The 14,007-nt window shown below is 42.6% G+C and overlaps 1 protein-coding gene across 1 annotated transcript in view; it reads left to right on the top strand.

The window, feature by feature from the left end:
• CROCC2 (ciliary rootlet coiled-coil, rootletin family member 2) overlaps positions 1 to 11,306 on the top strand; it is a 150,296-nt gene extending 138,990 nt beyond the window's left edge. Inside the window, 2 exon segments of the mRNA XM_038749439.1 lie at positions 9,302 to 9,481; positions 10,833 to 11,306. Of these exon segments, the coding sequence (XP_038605367.1) occupies positions 9,302 to 9,481; positions 10,833 to 10,916 (264 nt within the window). The 3' untranslated portion in view covers positions 10,917 to 11,306.
• Positions 11,307 to 14,007: the final 2,701 nt, after the last annotated feature.

The raw sequence follows: 14,007 nt of genomic DNA, 5'->3' as shown, positions 1-14,007 counted from the left end.
TGTGCTCTTTCCACTGAGCCACACTGCTACCTTGCTTGGCACAAAGTAAGCACTTAACAAGCACCATAAGAGAAAGAGAGAGAGGTGGGAGAGAGGGAGGAGGAAGATGGGACTTCAGGACTGTAAACTCCCCACTAATTGGCACCTTACTTGCTCTGAATAAGGTAGAAGCCATTCAGAACCAGTCTCAGCTTCGAGCAAATAATTCACGTGGCCATTAACCCACTGGGATATTCCCAGTTACCTAGTGGACCAGTCCACTGCTGCCTGCATAAAGCCAGAGGAGGGATTTGTCCTTTCAAAGATAGGGCCGCAAAATCCTCATGGGAAAGGTTTCGTCTGCTGCTTCCTTGAAGAGCAGCTGCTTATGCTCCTCATCACAGACTCCAGAACTGAATTTATATGATCCTTTAAGTAACAGGAAAATGCAGAGATTGACCTTACTATGTTTCCAATCAAAGAAGTTTAGGATGTCCTGGCATGGATTCACAGCAATACGGATCTGCGAAAGCAAAATGTAGCAAATCCTTGCAATAAGAAAACTTGAAATAAAGGGAACATTTTTTTCCCCTATAAAGCAATGTATTAGAGAGGAAAATGTAGTTCTAGCTTTTTTTTAAATGGTGTTTGTTAAGTGCTTACTGTGTGCCAGCCTGTTGTTGGGTAGGGACCACCTCTATATGTTGCCAACTTGTACTTCCCAAGCGCTTAGTACAGTGCTCTGCACACAGTAAGCGCTCAATAAATACGATTGAATGAATGACTGCTAGGCACTCTTCTAAGATCTGGGGTGGATACAAGGTAAACAGGTTGGGCACAGTCCATGTCCCACTTGGGCCTCACAGTCTTAATCCCCATTTTACAAATGAGGTAACTGAGGCACAGAGAAGCTAAGCTATGTGACAAATAGCTTGACACTCAAGAGGTTCACTTGGCATTGTTTTTCAAACAAATATAGCTAATATTTAATAGAAATGAAAACATAAAATAATATAGGAACTATACCTGTAATAGAAAACAGATAATAATAATAATAATGGTATTAAGCGCTTATTATGTGCAAAGCACTGTTCTAAGCACTGAGATCGACCATTTGGCTGAAAATAGTCTTGGCAATTAAATGATGATGGGAAGCAAGTGACTTACCTTTCTTTGGGCTGATTCTGGGCTTCCAAACCCCCCGAATATGTACCTGACCATTGCTCTCAGAGTCTTTGAATTTAGTTCAAATAACGCCTACCCATTCTTCAAAATGAATTCCATCCCTCAGGCCTGGCAACCACAAGCCCTCGTGTTCCATGGCTACTTGTTTTGCTGCCTTGAGCTCGGAGTAGGGGCTTGCAGGCAGCTAAGAGGTGCTGATTCAGGCTTGAAGAAATAATTTGTGTCACGCATGTGTTAGGTATCAGCAGGGGCGCTTGGGGATTGGCCTAATTAGCTCTAGTGATGGAGAAAGCAAAATCCAAACCAGGTGGTAGAGCCGTCTTCTAAATTTATTATGAGCAGTTTCAGCTGACCCTTGACTCCTTTAACAGAAAAGATTTATGTATAAAACTTTCCATATTTTTAATCAGCTCTTATTCCTTTCCCCCAATTCCCCTTGCTACACAATATTTTATTCATTCAGAAAGCTTTTTTTTTTTTGGTCCTGGTAAATTTATACAGTTTTCATAACCTTGAATCCACCTAATTCAATGGTGTTTGGACATGCATTCAGCAGGTAGAGGCGTATCCAAAAGCAATCCTATCAGAACTGACTCAGCACAAGAAAGTCAGGACTAGATTTACCTGAAGACTTGAAGACTCCCCCATCCTTCATTCATTGCTTTTTGGATTTTTGAACTGTAAGATAGATTTGCCTGTGTCCTAAGGGTATCATGGGAGTTAGATGCCAACATCTCCAGAAGAGGACTATCCTTTAAAATTAAAAAAAAAAAAAAAAATGTGGCATTGAAAAGACATGGCCAAAAAAAGGGAATATTCCAAGCAGGCTTCCTTGACGTCTCAAAGTCTGAAGAAAAGATCTCACTTATAGAATTCCTCAGCATATACACAAAACTTCAAATTAAAATGCGTAAGAAACCAAGTACTACCTTAATTCTGGGACACTTTGAGAATATAGCTTTGGGAGCAAAAACGATCTGAAATCAACATATTATTACTAGACATAATTTTAAAGAGGGCACTATATTTGTCCTGATGGGAAGAGGGAGACTATTTTAACTTTGAGAATAAAAATGAATAATATATTATTTGTATGAGTGTAATTAATAGTAATGGCTCTAAATGTTTACTATGTGCCAAGCACTGTACTAAGCAATAGGATAGATACAAGAGAACAGATTGGATACAGGTTGGAGAGTATTGTACTCTCCCAAGTGCTTAGTACTGTGCTCTGCACATAGTAAGTGTTCAATAAATACCATTGAGTGTGTGAGGAGCGAAGGAGACGGGCTAGGAGTTAGATGCATCCATGACCCATAAGAAAAAAAGTCATTTTCTTATTGATCTGCCAAAGAGAAAACTGAAAAAAAGGAAAATAGGACACTTCAGAGCATGAATCCAATATCTGTGATCCAGAATCATAGTTATTAGTGTAACAGAAAGTAACTATGTAGCTATGTTGTAATTTAATAGCTAGTCTGGCTTAACCTTTCAAACTGATTTTTATGCAATTAATTTTAAACATTCACCCCTGATGACTGGTCCAGTTATGGTTCAACTAGACTCCTCTCTCCTTCATCCAAAAAAACAGAAAAAAAAAAAAAACAACCCAGCCTAGAAAAATCTGTGGCATCTTGCATAAGTTACCAGAGTCAGTCACTGAAAGAGGTTTTTGGTTCACCTCTTCTTGTCACTGTGGGGATTTAGAACACATGCTTTTGGGCCTTTTGCTGTAAATTCCCAATAATATCAACAAAGAGAGAGTCAAGAATGGAATATGGCTAAAAATATGTCTCACTGCTAAACATACTCAAAATACAGCTGCCTTCTGTGGCAAGCCTTCCCCCACAACTCTCCTATTGCTAATAGAGGAGAATCCTATTGCTCTCCCTCTGTTGATACAGTGTGAATTTAGTCGTCTGGACTGTAAGCTTCCCTATAGAGTGTAAGCTCCTTGTGGGTGGGTGACATGGCTACCAACTCTCTTATATGGTACTCGCCCAAGTGCTTAGTAGAGTGCTCTGCACACAATAAGGGCTCAATAAATACCATCGATTTACGCGAATGCTTTGGCCGAGAAATATTTTGATTGGACCAAGTGGCCGTGGAGGTGGAGATCATCATCATCATCAATCGTATTTATTGAGCGCTTACTATGTGCAGAGCACTGTACTAAGTGCTTGGGAAGTACAAATTGGCAACATATAGAGACAGTCCCTACCCAACAGTGGGCTCACAGTCTAAAAAGGGAAGACAGAGAACAAAACCAAACATGATGGTGAGATGGTGGAGATGGTGGTTTAGCACTTAGTACAGTGCTCTGCACACAGTAAGCACTCAATAAATATGATTGAATGAATGAATGGTTTAGGGAAACAGCATAGAGTAATAATAATAATAATAATGAAGGCATTTATTAAGGGCTTACTATGTGTAAAGCACTGTTCTAAGCACTGGGGAGGTTACAATAATGATAATAATAATGATGGCATTTATTAAGAGCTTACTATGTGCAAAGCACTGCTCTAAGGACTGGGGAAGTTACAAGGTGATCGGGTTGTCCCACGGGGGGCTCACAGTCTTAATCCCCATTTTACAGATGAGGGAACTGAGGCCCAGAGAAGTTAAGTGACTTGCCCAAGTCACACAGCTGACAATTAATAATAATAGTAATAATGGCATTTGTTAAGTGCTTACTATGTGCAAAGCACTGTTCTAAGCACTGGGGAGGTTACAAGGTGATTGGGTTGTCCCACGGGGGGCTCACAGTCTTAATCCCGATTTTACAGGTGAGAGAACTGAGGCCCAGAAAAGTTAAGTGACTTGCTCAAGTCACACAGCTGACAATTAATAATAATAATAATGGCATTTCTTAAGCACTTACTATGTGCAAAGCACTGTTCTAAGCACTGGGGAGGTTACAAGGTGATCAGGTTGTCCCATGGGGGGCTCACAGTCTTAATCCCCATTTTACAGATGAGGGAACTGAGGCCCAGAGAAGTGAAGTGACTTGCCCAGAGTCACACAGCTGACAAATGGCAGAGCTGGGATTCGAACCCATGACCCCTGACTCCAGAAAAGCCCGGGCTTTTTCCACTGAGCCACGCTGCTTCTCTAGAGTAGTGGACAGAGCACAGGCCTGGGAATCAGGTCATGAGTTCTAATCTCAGCTCCACCCCTTGTCTGCTGTGTGACCTTAGGTAAATCACTTCACTTCTCTGGGCCTCCATTCCCTCATCTGTAAAATGGGGATTGAGCCTGTGAGTCCCACGTGGGACAGGGACTGTGTTCAACCCGATTTGCTGGTATCCACCCCAGCACTTAGTGCAGTGCCTGGCATGTAGTGAGCGCTTAACAAGCGCTTAGTACAGTGCTCTGCACACAGTAAGCGCTCAATAAATATGACTGATTGATTAACAAATTCCATAATAATGCTAATAACAGCGTGGCTCAGTGGAAAGAGCACGAGCTTGGGAGTCAGAGGTTATGGGTTCTAATTCCGGCTCCGCCACTTATTGGCTGTGTGACTTTGGGCAAGTCACTTCACTTTTCTGTTCCTCAGTTCCCTCATCTGTAAAATGGGGATTAAGATTGTGAGCCCCACGTGGGACAACCTGATCACCTTGTATCCCCCCAATGCTTAGAACAGTGCTTTGCACATGGTAAGCGCTTAACAAATGCCATCATTATTAGTAATAAAAGTGCGGGGAGGAAAGAACCCCTATCATCAGCTTGGCGCTTATTTACTGGAGAAGAAACAGCTTTGTCTGGGGCTTCTTTAAGGATGGGGTGAATTTTGTCCACGGGCCTCATTTAGAAGACCAGAATCATTTGGCTCAGTCTTACCCTGTCTCCATCATTGTGGTCCCCTCGGGAACCTACCCCTCAAGAACTCCCTTTTAAAATACTCAGTGGAGATGGGAGGGGAGACACCTCCCACCTTGCCCATGTGTTCTCCCACTTCTTCTACTTGCTACCCCATTCTCACAGTTATTTAGAAAACAATTGAAGTTCTCACAGTTGGAAGATCAAATCCCCCTTTTCTCCTTCTTTGCCACCTCGGAGCTTTGAGTTTCTGTCTTATGGGCTATTCAGCAGATGGGAAGACATCTAAACACTACTGGCTCTGACCTGGGCCAGGACTGAACAGCCCGGTGTCCAGAATCCTCCTCTCTACTGCACCCACTCCAACGAAAACCTTATTCCCCGTGTAATTCTCCTTGCAAAATCCTGCAATGCAGCATAGTGTTTACTCTCAGGAAATGTTCTGACCTCCCAGGTGCCTTCTGAATTGATTGGGCAGAGAATGTTCTGAGCAGGAGCTGTTTGGGAAGCGGGTAAGCCAGGCTCTGCCTTCTTGGCTGGTTCAGGACAGAACAAAAGTTGTGTTAATAAATGTTCCTGTGGGTGACTAGAAATGTGAGACCGGTTTCTGTTGTGGGAAAAAAAGCAGCCTCGTAAACTGTAAAATTGTACTTTGCAAAGTATGAAATGCTTTGTATATGGTGCCCTGCGATTCCCTCAAGTTCACCCCCTTCGCTTGGGCTGGGGGAAGGGGAGGGAATAGCTAATGAGTTCCAGAAGATCAGCTGTAAATGGCCGGGAAGGGTAATTCATATCAAACTCATAAAACCCTTTATTAGTGTCTCAGGAGGGGAAATCCGGATGTGGCCGTTTATTTATTTTGGATTTCACTTTTTTCTCTTCTCCTTTTAACATTTGCTTCCAGGAGCCTGCCATGGATTTTTAAAGAGACAGGACTTCCTTTTTTGCCCCCCTTCTCTTTCTTTTTTTTTTTTTAAATACTTGGGGTTCTTTGTTTCTCAACATAAGGAAAGGGAATGTAAAACATATACTTCTGACCCTGCAGTTTCCTCCCCAAAGCCTAGTAAATAATGATAATATCTCCCGTGGCTGCAAACATGAATTCTCATAGCACCCCCTTAAGGCAGCTTATCCGTGACTAAAGGACAGGCATGAAGCTGAGAATTCCTATCTATTGAGCACTTACCGTGTGCAGAGCACTGTACTAAGCGCTTGGAAAGTACAATTTGGCAACAGATGGAGACAGTCCCTACCCAACAACGGGCTCCATAGTATGGTTGGGGCTAAGAGAAGAATCTCCAGAATTTAGCTCTCACTGAACATTTACCCACAACCTCTTCTCTCCTAAATTCAGCAACCTATACAACCCTAAATGGATGGGTGTGTACACACACAACACTCCACTTTTCCTAACTTGTCACCAAGCCTCCTAACCATTTGATAGGGCTTTGGTGGAGAACGGTCTCAGTTAACTCTTGGTATTTTTGAAGGATTTTTATTTAATGGTATTTAATAGTAACTGTGGCATTTGTTGTCTTACTACGTGCCAGGCACTCTACTAAGTGCTGAGGTAGAGAAGCAGCGTGGCTCAGTGGAGAGCATGGGCTTTGGGGTCAGAGATCATGGGTTCAAACCCCCGCTCCGCAACTTGTCAGCTGTGTGACTTTGGGCAAGTCACTTGACTTCCATGGGCCTCATTTCCCTCATCTGTAAAATGGGGATTAAGACTGTGAGCCCCCCGTGGGACAACCTGATCACCCTGTAACCTCCCCAGCACTTAAAACAGTGCTTTGCACATAGTAAGTGCTTAATAAATGCCATTGTTATTATTATTATTATTATACAAGGTAATCAGGGTGGACACAGTCCCTGTCCCACATAGGGGTCACAGTCTTAATCCCCCTTTTACAGATGAGATAACATGGGCACAGAGAAGTTAAGTGACTTTCCCAAGGCCACACAGAAGACAAGTGGCAGATCTGGGATTAGAATCCAAGTCTTACTATGTGCAAGGCACCGTACAAAGCGCAGGAGTAGATACAAGCTAATCAGGTCAGACACAAGCCGAGTCCCATATGGGGCTCACGGTCTTAATCCCCATTTTAGAGATAAGGGAACTGAGGCTCAGAGAACATCGATAACTTGCCCAAGGTCATACAGCAGACAAGTGGAGCCAGGATTAGAATTCTGGTCCTCTAACTCCAAGCCCATGCTCTTTCCATTAGGTCATGCTGCTTCTCAAGGTTTTCATGATTGGTACTTTTCTGAGCTGTTCCTCTTCCTGCAAAGCTTAGGTGATACTCTGCTCCAGAAGAATGACATGGCTTGGAGAGCACAGAAGCTAAACTGATCAGTCCCTCAACTACTGTCCCCTGTTGAGCAGTTACAGGATCTGGCTCCCAGGAGAATATTTATCCTCTGTTCCTTGAACACAACTGAGGATCTGTGCCCTCTGGACATTTGGTATTTACTCCACCTTCAGCCCCACAGCAATTATGTACATATCTATAAATTATTTATATTAATGCCTTTCTCCCCCTCTAGACTGTAAGCTCACTGTGGGCTGGGAATGTGTCTACCAGCTCCATTTTATTGTTCTCTCCCAAGCACTTAATACAGTGCTCTGCACACCGTAAGTGCTCCATTGATTGATTGATTTACTCCTTCCCATTCAGCTGATTCTGGTGGTGGGTGAAGATTCAGCGTGGCTTAGTGGAAAGAGCCCGGGCTTAGGAATCAGAGGTCGTGGGTTCTGATCCTGGCTCCGCCACTTGTCAGCTGTGTGACTTTGGGCAAGTCACTTCACTTCTCGGTGCCTCAGTTACCTCATCTGTAAAACGAGGATTAAGACTGTGAACCCCACGTGGGACAACCTGATTACCCTGTATCTACTCCAGTGCTTAGAACAGCTCTGGGCCTTAGTTACCTCATCTGTAAAATGGGGACGAAGACTGTGAGCCCCACGTGGGACAACCTAATTACCTTGTATCTACCCCAGCGCTTAGCACAGTGCTTGGCACATAGTAAGCACTTAACAAATGCCAACATTATTATTATTATTATTATTCTAGGCACATAGTAAGTGCTCAACAAATACCAACATTATTATTATTATTCAGAAACGTCAGGCTGAAGTTAGCCATCTCCATCCTTATTGTCTTTGACAAGACTTACTCTCCTTCTTAGTCCTCTTCCTTAACTCTCCAGTCTCAGCCCAATAGTCTTGCCAGCTTTTATTCACCTGATAGGAAAAAAGCATCGTTGGCTAGAAATTAGGGGTGGCTAGGCTACCTCAGGATGTGTGACTTTTTGCGTTCCAAGGGCCGAGCGCGAGAAGCTGAGCAGGGTAGTTGCAATCAGGCCCAGTCCAAAACCCACACTGCAGGGATAGCAGAGCTAGCACCGATGCAAGGAATGTTGAGGATAAACACACAGCTTCTCTCTAATAGCGATTCTTCCAGGAGCAAATTTTCCCGAACGTTCAGGGACCATCCATGTATCGATCCCTCTGGCTGTTTTGGACAATCCGTCCCCTAAAAAAGCTCCCGGAGACCTTATTGATACACTCACGGAGAAAGTTGGATTTCTCCTTTGGCCTTGACGAAAGGCGATTTGGGAGTCTGCTGAGTCACTACACAGCAGTGGCCACTTTAGAGGGCTGGGAAGAGTGGGGGATTTGGCATTTGGTAGGGAACTTACGGACTATTAATGTGCTTTGGGAAGAAAGAAGAAATACTTGGCAAGGGGTATACAGTGTGTGTGGTTCCCATCTGTCAGCTCAATGGCAACGATGAGGCCAAATCATCTTTTGAGTTCTAAAGGCCGAAATTAACCAAATATTTGGCCAGATCCCCCTGGCTCTCCCTTTTTACAAATGGTAATTAATCGAGGTGAAGAAATTTGTTTCAGGTCACACGACAAGACAGTGGCAGAACAAGAAGTAGAATTCACTGCCCCATATTCCACATGTGTAAGCCAGAGGGAAACAGGGAATTTCAGCCACTTCCATGAAATGTTCTTTGGTAATCTCGTTGGAAACGAATTATGAACATTTCGAACTGAGCTGTGATTTAACCAAAGCAATCGACCTAGCAAACCCAAATCCCCAGCCTGGTGTTTCAACCCAACCACAGCTGGCTTAAAAACCCGAAAACTTCCATTCTGGGTTTGAAACACAAGCTCACCTCGAAGGGATAGTCGGTGACCACAAGCCTGGGCTGTAGAGCAACGTCACCTCATGGGTTTGGGCCGTAAAGCTCACCAGATAGGTCTATGGAGGGAGCCGCCTGATACGTCCTCTGGTTTGCACAAGTCCCAGATTGCTGAGCTGGAGCTGGAGCACGCCCAGAGACTGCTAGAGCTGACTTCTCGGCATCGAGAGGATCTGGATCTGGAAGCTGAGAGGCTGCGCAGTACCCAGCTCCACGCAGAAAGGACTCTGGATTCTCAAGAGCAAGCCTATAAGCAGAGAGTGAAGGGCCTGGAGGAACAGGTAAGTACTAGGAAAGTGCTCAAAAAAAGTGATGAAAGATAGCTCCAGGGAGCCCTTGAGGAGAAATTGCAGAGAAACATATGCTGGAGAAATAATAATAATAATAATAATGGCATTTGTTAAGCGCTTACTATGTGCAAAGCACTGTTCTAAGTGCTGGGGGGATACAATGTGATCAAGTTGTCCCTCGTGGGGCTCACAGTCTTAATCCCCATTTTACAAATGAGGTAACTGAGGCTCAGAGAAGTTAAGTGACTTGCCCAAGGTCACACAGCAGACATGTGGTGGAGCTGAGAAATGGAGTGGATGCTAAAGCACCCTATTTCTCCTACAGTGCAGGGGTTGCATTCTTGCAGAAACTGCATTAAGGGAAACTCATCTTGTACTTCCTGTGTATCTGATATCACAGGCATAAACTGTTTCCTCTGACACCATGTCACCCACTATTCAAATCCCGGCTCTGCCAATTGTCAGCTGTGTGACTTTGGGCAAGTCACTTAACTTCTCTGTGCCTCAGTTACCTCATCTGTAAAATGGGGATGAAGACTGTGAGCCCCCCGTGGGACAATCTGATCACCTTGTAACCTCCCCAGCGCTCAGAACACTGTTTTGCACATAGTAAGCGCTTAATAAATACCATCATTATTATCCAGAAAGATAAGCGTTAATGCTCAATTCTGCCACCATGTTCTATCCAAACCATGGTGTGAAAATAGGCCTTCTGGTTGAATTGAGTGTAATAACTGACTGCTCCAGATCCCATAAATGATCTGAAAAACCAAGAGAAAAATCAGTGATGGTGATTTTGTTGAAATGGTAAAGAAAATGGTATCGACTTTTACAATGATAAAGAGGGTTTTCAGGTTGTAGCTGTGAGGGAGGCACTTTCAATTTTCCCCGTAGAAAGTTTTAAAGCATCACTGCTAACATCAATAATCAGTAATACATCTCTCATTGTTTTCTGTGAAGAAAACTTTTGCTTTGGCTCTTCCTCTCAAATACAAACACACATTCAATCATATTTATTGAGCACTTACTGTGTGCAGAGTAATAAGCGCTTGGAAAGTACAATTCGGCAACGGAGACAATCCACTCACACACACACACACACACACACACACACACACACTCATTCATTCAGTCGTATTTATTGTGTACTGTGTGCAGAACACTGTACTAAGCGCTTGGGAAGTACAAGTCGGAAACATAGAGACACACTATCCTACAGCTCTAAGTTCACCTTTTTGCTCAAAGTTGGCATCTACCTGTCCCACAGAGTCGTACAATATTAATATTGATTTCAAAGGGAAATCCCTCTCTGGATGGTCTTAAATAGAGGCACTTTCCCCAGGTGAGGACACTGAAGGGGCAGTTGGACCAGGAAATGCGGAGAAAACATTCCTATCTCAACAAGAAACTCCGAGCAGGAAAGTGAAATCCGGACTATCAAGTGTTGCTACGTGCAAGGACTTGGGAGGTCTGTTCATTGACAAGATATGGAAGAGCCTTTCAGCTGAAGTCCTGTGATAAAGGGGCAGGTGAATGCAATGGCTTGTCACCCAAGTCATGATCAGTTGCTACCAATCAGAAAAGATTAATGATGGGAATGTACTTTTGGGTAAGTTGAAAAACTATAGGTAGGAGCAATTAAGACTGTCATCAGCTAGACATGGCATGCCTGAAGAAAACCATGTAATAACATCAGCTGTTCCATCCATGACTGGGTCTTGGTCATCACTGTCTGGCTTAGAAGGAAATTTAGCATCAGTGGATTTCCCTGTACTCTTAATCCCTAAAGAACTGGTCTTTGACAGACCATCCTCATTATTAGAGCTTGAATATGCGTTTGATATCATCTCACAGTTTTTGATTTCCTTTATCCAATCACTTCTCTATAATGATTGAGCCTTCTGCTACTTTGGGATGACACTTTCTCATCTTTTAAAAATGGAAAGAGCGATGGCTCTTTGGAGGCCAGTTTCTGAACTATAGTGCACATATTTTCATGTGTCCTTTTAGACTGTGAGCCCACTGTTGGGTAGGGACTGTCTCTATATGTTGCCAATTTGTACTTCCCAAGCGCTTAGTACAGTGCTCTGCACATAGTAAGCGCTCAATAAATACGATTGATGATGATGATGTGCTAGAAGAATGCTAGGGCCTGGCTCCTTACCCAGCCTTCCGCACTACCCAAATTCAGGATTGCTTTAGTGTCCCTTGTCCTCTTCAGCCATAATACTTCATCTCAAAGAATCAACCTCCGGTAAACATAGGAAAATTTGTGAAGAAATATTTCCACTCACAGTACCCAAAAGCACACTTTGTACTAAGAGACACAAAAAGAGAGGCAGAAACATTCACAAAACAACCACACCCCAGGGCTGGTAAAAGCCCTTTGCTCTCTGTATGAACTGCAGGCCTCTTTCACGGTGGCAGGTGGCTGACTCACAGCCAACTTGTCTTGTGACTCGTTGGCCATAAGATGCGTTAAAGTGTAAAATTAAAAGTTGGTCCAGACCCACCCACTCTCTCAGCCAGCAGTCTCCGAGAAAATCCCTGTAGGAAGCAGACTGTGGTTGCCATGACAACAGTAGCACCCATCTTGGGGCTGTCATGGGCTTCACCTGTTAGCATTAGTAAACTTTTTTTCCCCCCATTAACTTTAGTTGAATTTTGTTCCCTCTCATTTTCTTTTCTTTGCCATCTGGAAAGGTGTTTCTAATCCTCTTTTCCAGGAACCAGTGCTTTTCTCAAGAAATTTACACTAGAAAGAAAAATTTGAAACAGCATTGGCAAATATATTTGCAGGGTTTTCATATTTAATCAACTTCAGGTGCTTCAAAGAGAGTTTGACAGCTTTAGGATATTGGGTTCTCCTACCCTCCTTCTACCTCCCTAGTTGTGTAATCACTCAGTGTCTAATGGCATACAACATCCCCCCAAAAAAACAATAAAAAGTTGCTTCAAAATTTGATTATGTTACCATTTCTTTATCATTCATTCTGTTCTACACTCACCATTTCTTCATTTGTTTTTCTTGCTTTATATTGTATTAAAAGATAATTCTGTGACCAAACACTAAAGCAAATATGAGCAGGAACCAGATTCAAAAGTAGCACCCCAAACCCACACTCCACAATCAGAGCATTACCTCAACCTCTGTACCCTGTTTCTGAAGCTTCTCATGCACAATTGGGCAGGGGTTAGGAAGTTTAAGAAATTTTTAAAAAAAGGAAAGTCAGGGAGGTACCAGGTTAAGTGGAGTAGGAATCTGCCCCAGGAGAGTGAGTATTGACGAAACCACAAATTCCACTTACAAAGACCTCTCCAGGTTACTTTCCCAGAGCCTCTTTGTTTTTCACCATTCTTGCATTTAGCGGGTTTTACCACTTTAAGGATTACAGCCTATATCCCTTAGATTATTCACAGTATTAAAATGCAATGGAAAAATGAGTGAATTTTATTTATATGACATTTTTATAATAAAAAATAATTTATCATGATTCTGACTTCTGCAGGAGTTAGATATTCCTTTAGAATGTTTGGAGCAGCTTTTTCATTCATGGTTTGTTTTTATTCTGCCTTTCTGTATTTTTCTTATATGTAATGTGGAATAACAAAAGATGATTTTTACGATAATAAATTACCAACATTTTCTTATGTGTGTTATAAAATAAATGAGGGTTAAGAGATATGCTTTCCTGAGGGTTTCCCATTGTAATCTCATCAAAAACTCAACGGTGGAAAGAAACAAGTAGGAACATAAAAAGAACTACAAATTGAAAGAACCAAATGATCAGAGGGAGATAAAGATGGATGAGTGATAAGATAAACTGAAAAAATACAGGGCTAAATAGGTGATACTGGTAAAAAAAAAGTGAGGATACTATAGAGAATTGAAAATGGAAGGAAACAAATGAAGGAAATTGGTAAAAATTGCTTTTTTAAAAACATCACTTGTCTTCCAAGAGGCCTGCCCAGGTGAGTTTCTAATTACCCCAGTTTACAACCCCATGATGACCACTTCATCATCATCATCATCAATGGTACTTATTGAGTACCTACTTTGTGTAGAGACTGTACTAAGCATTTGGGAGAGTACAATACAGGAGAGTTGGTAGACATGTCCCCCTACATTCTAGAAGGAGAGACAGACAATATAAATAATTTATAATATATCATTTATATGCAACAATGATGATGATGGTATTTGTTAAGCACTTACTATGTGCCCAGCACTGTTCTAAGCACTAGGGTAGATACAAGATTGTTGTCTCATACGGGGCTCGCAATCCTAATCCCCATTTTACAGATGAGGGAACTGAGGCCCAGAGAAGTTAAGTGACTTGCCCAAGGTCACACAGCAGACAAGTGGCGGAGCAAGGATTAGAACCCATGACCTCTGACTCCCAAGCCTGAGCTCTTTCCACTAAGCCACACTGCTTCTCACGTATAATTTATAAATACTTCAGCTCTACTATGACACCTAAACACTTGTATACTCCAAACCTCTCAGAGCAATCAAT

The sequence above is a fragment of the Tachyglossus aculeatus genome, chromosome 7 (genome assembly GCF_015852505.1).
Source record: "Tachyglossus aculeatus isolate mTacAcu1 chromosome 7, mTacAcu1.pri, whole genome shotgun sequence".
NCBI lineage: Eukaryota > Metazoa > Chordata > Mammalia > Monotremata > Tachyglossidae > Tachyglossus > Tachyglossus aculeatus.
Note: the sequence above shows the minus strand (reverse complement) of the source record. Positions and strands in the feature narration are given on the sequence as shown.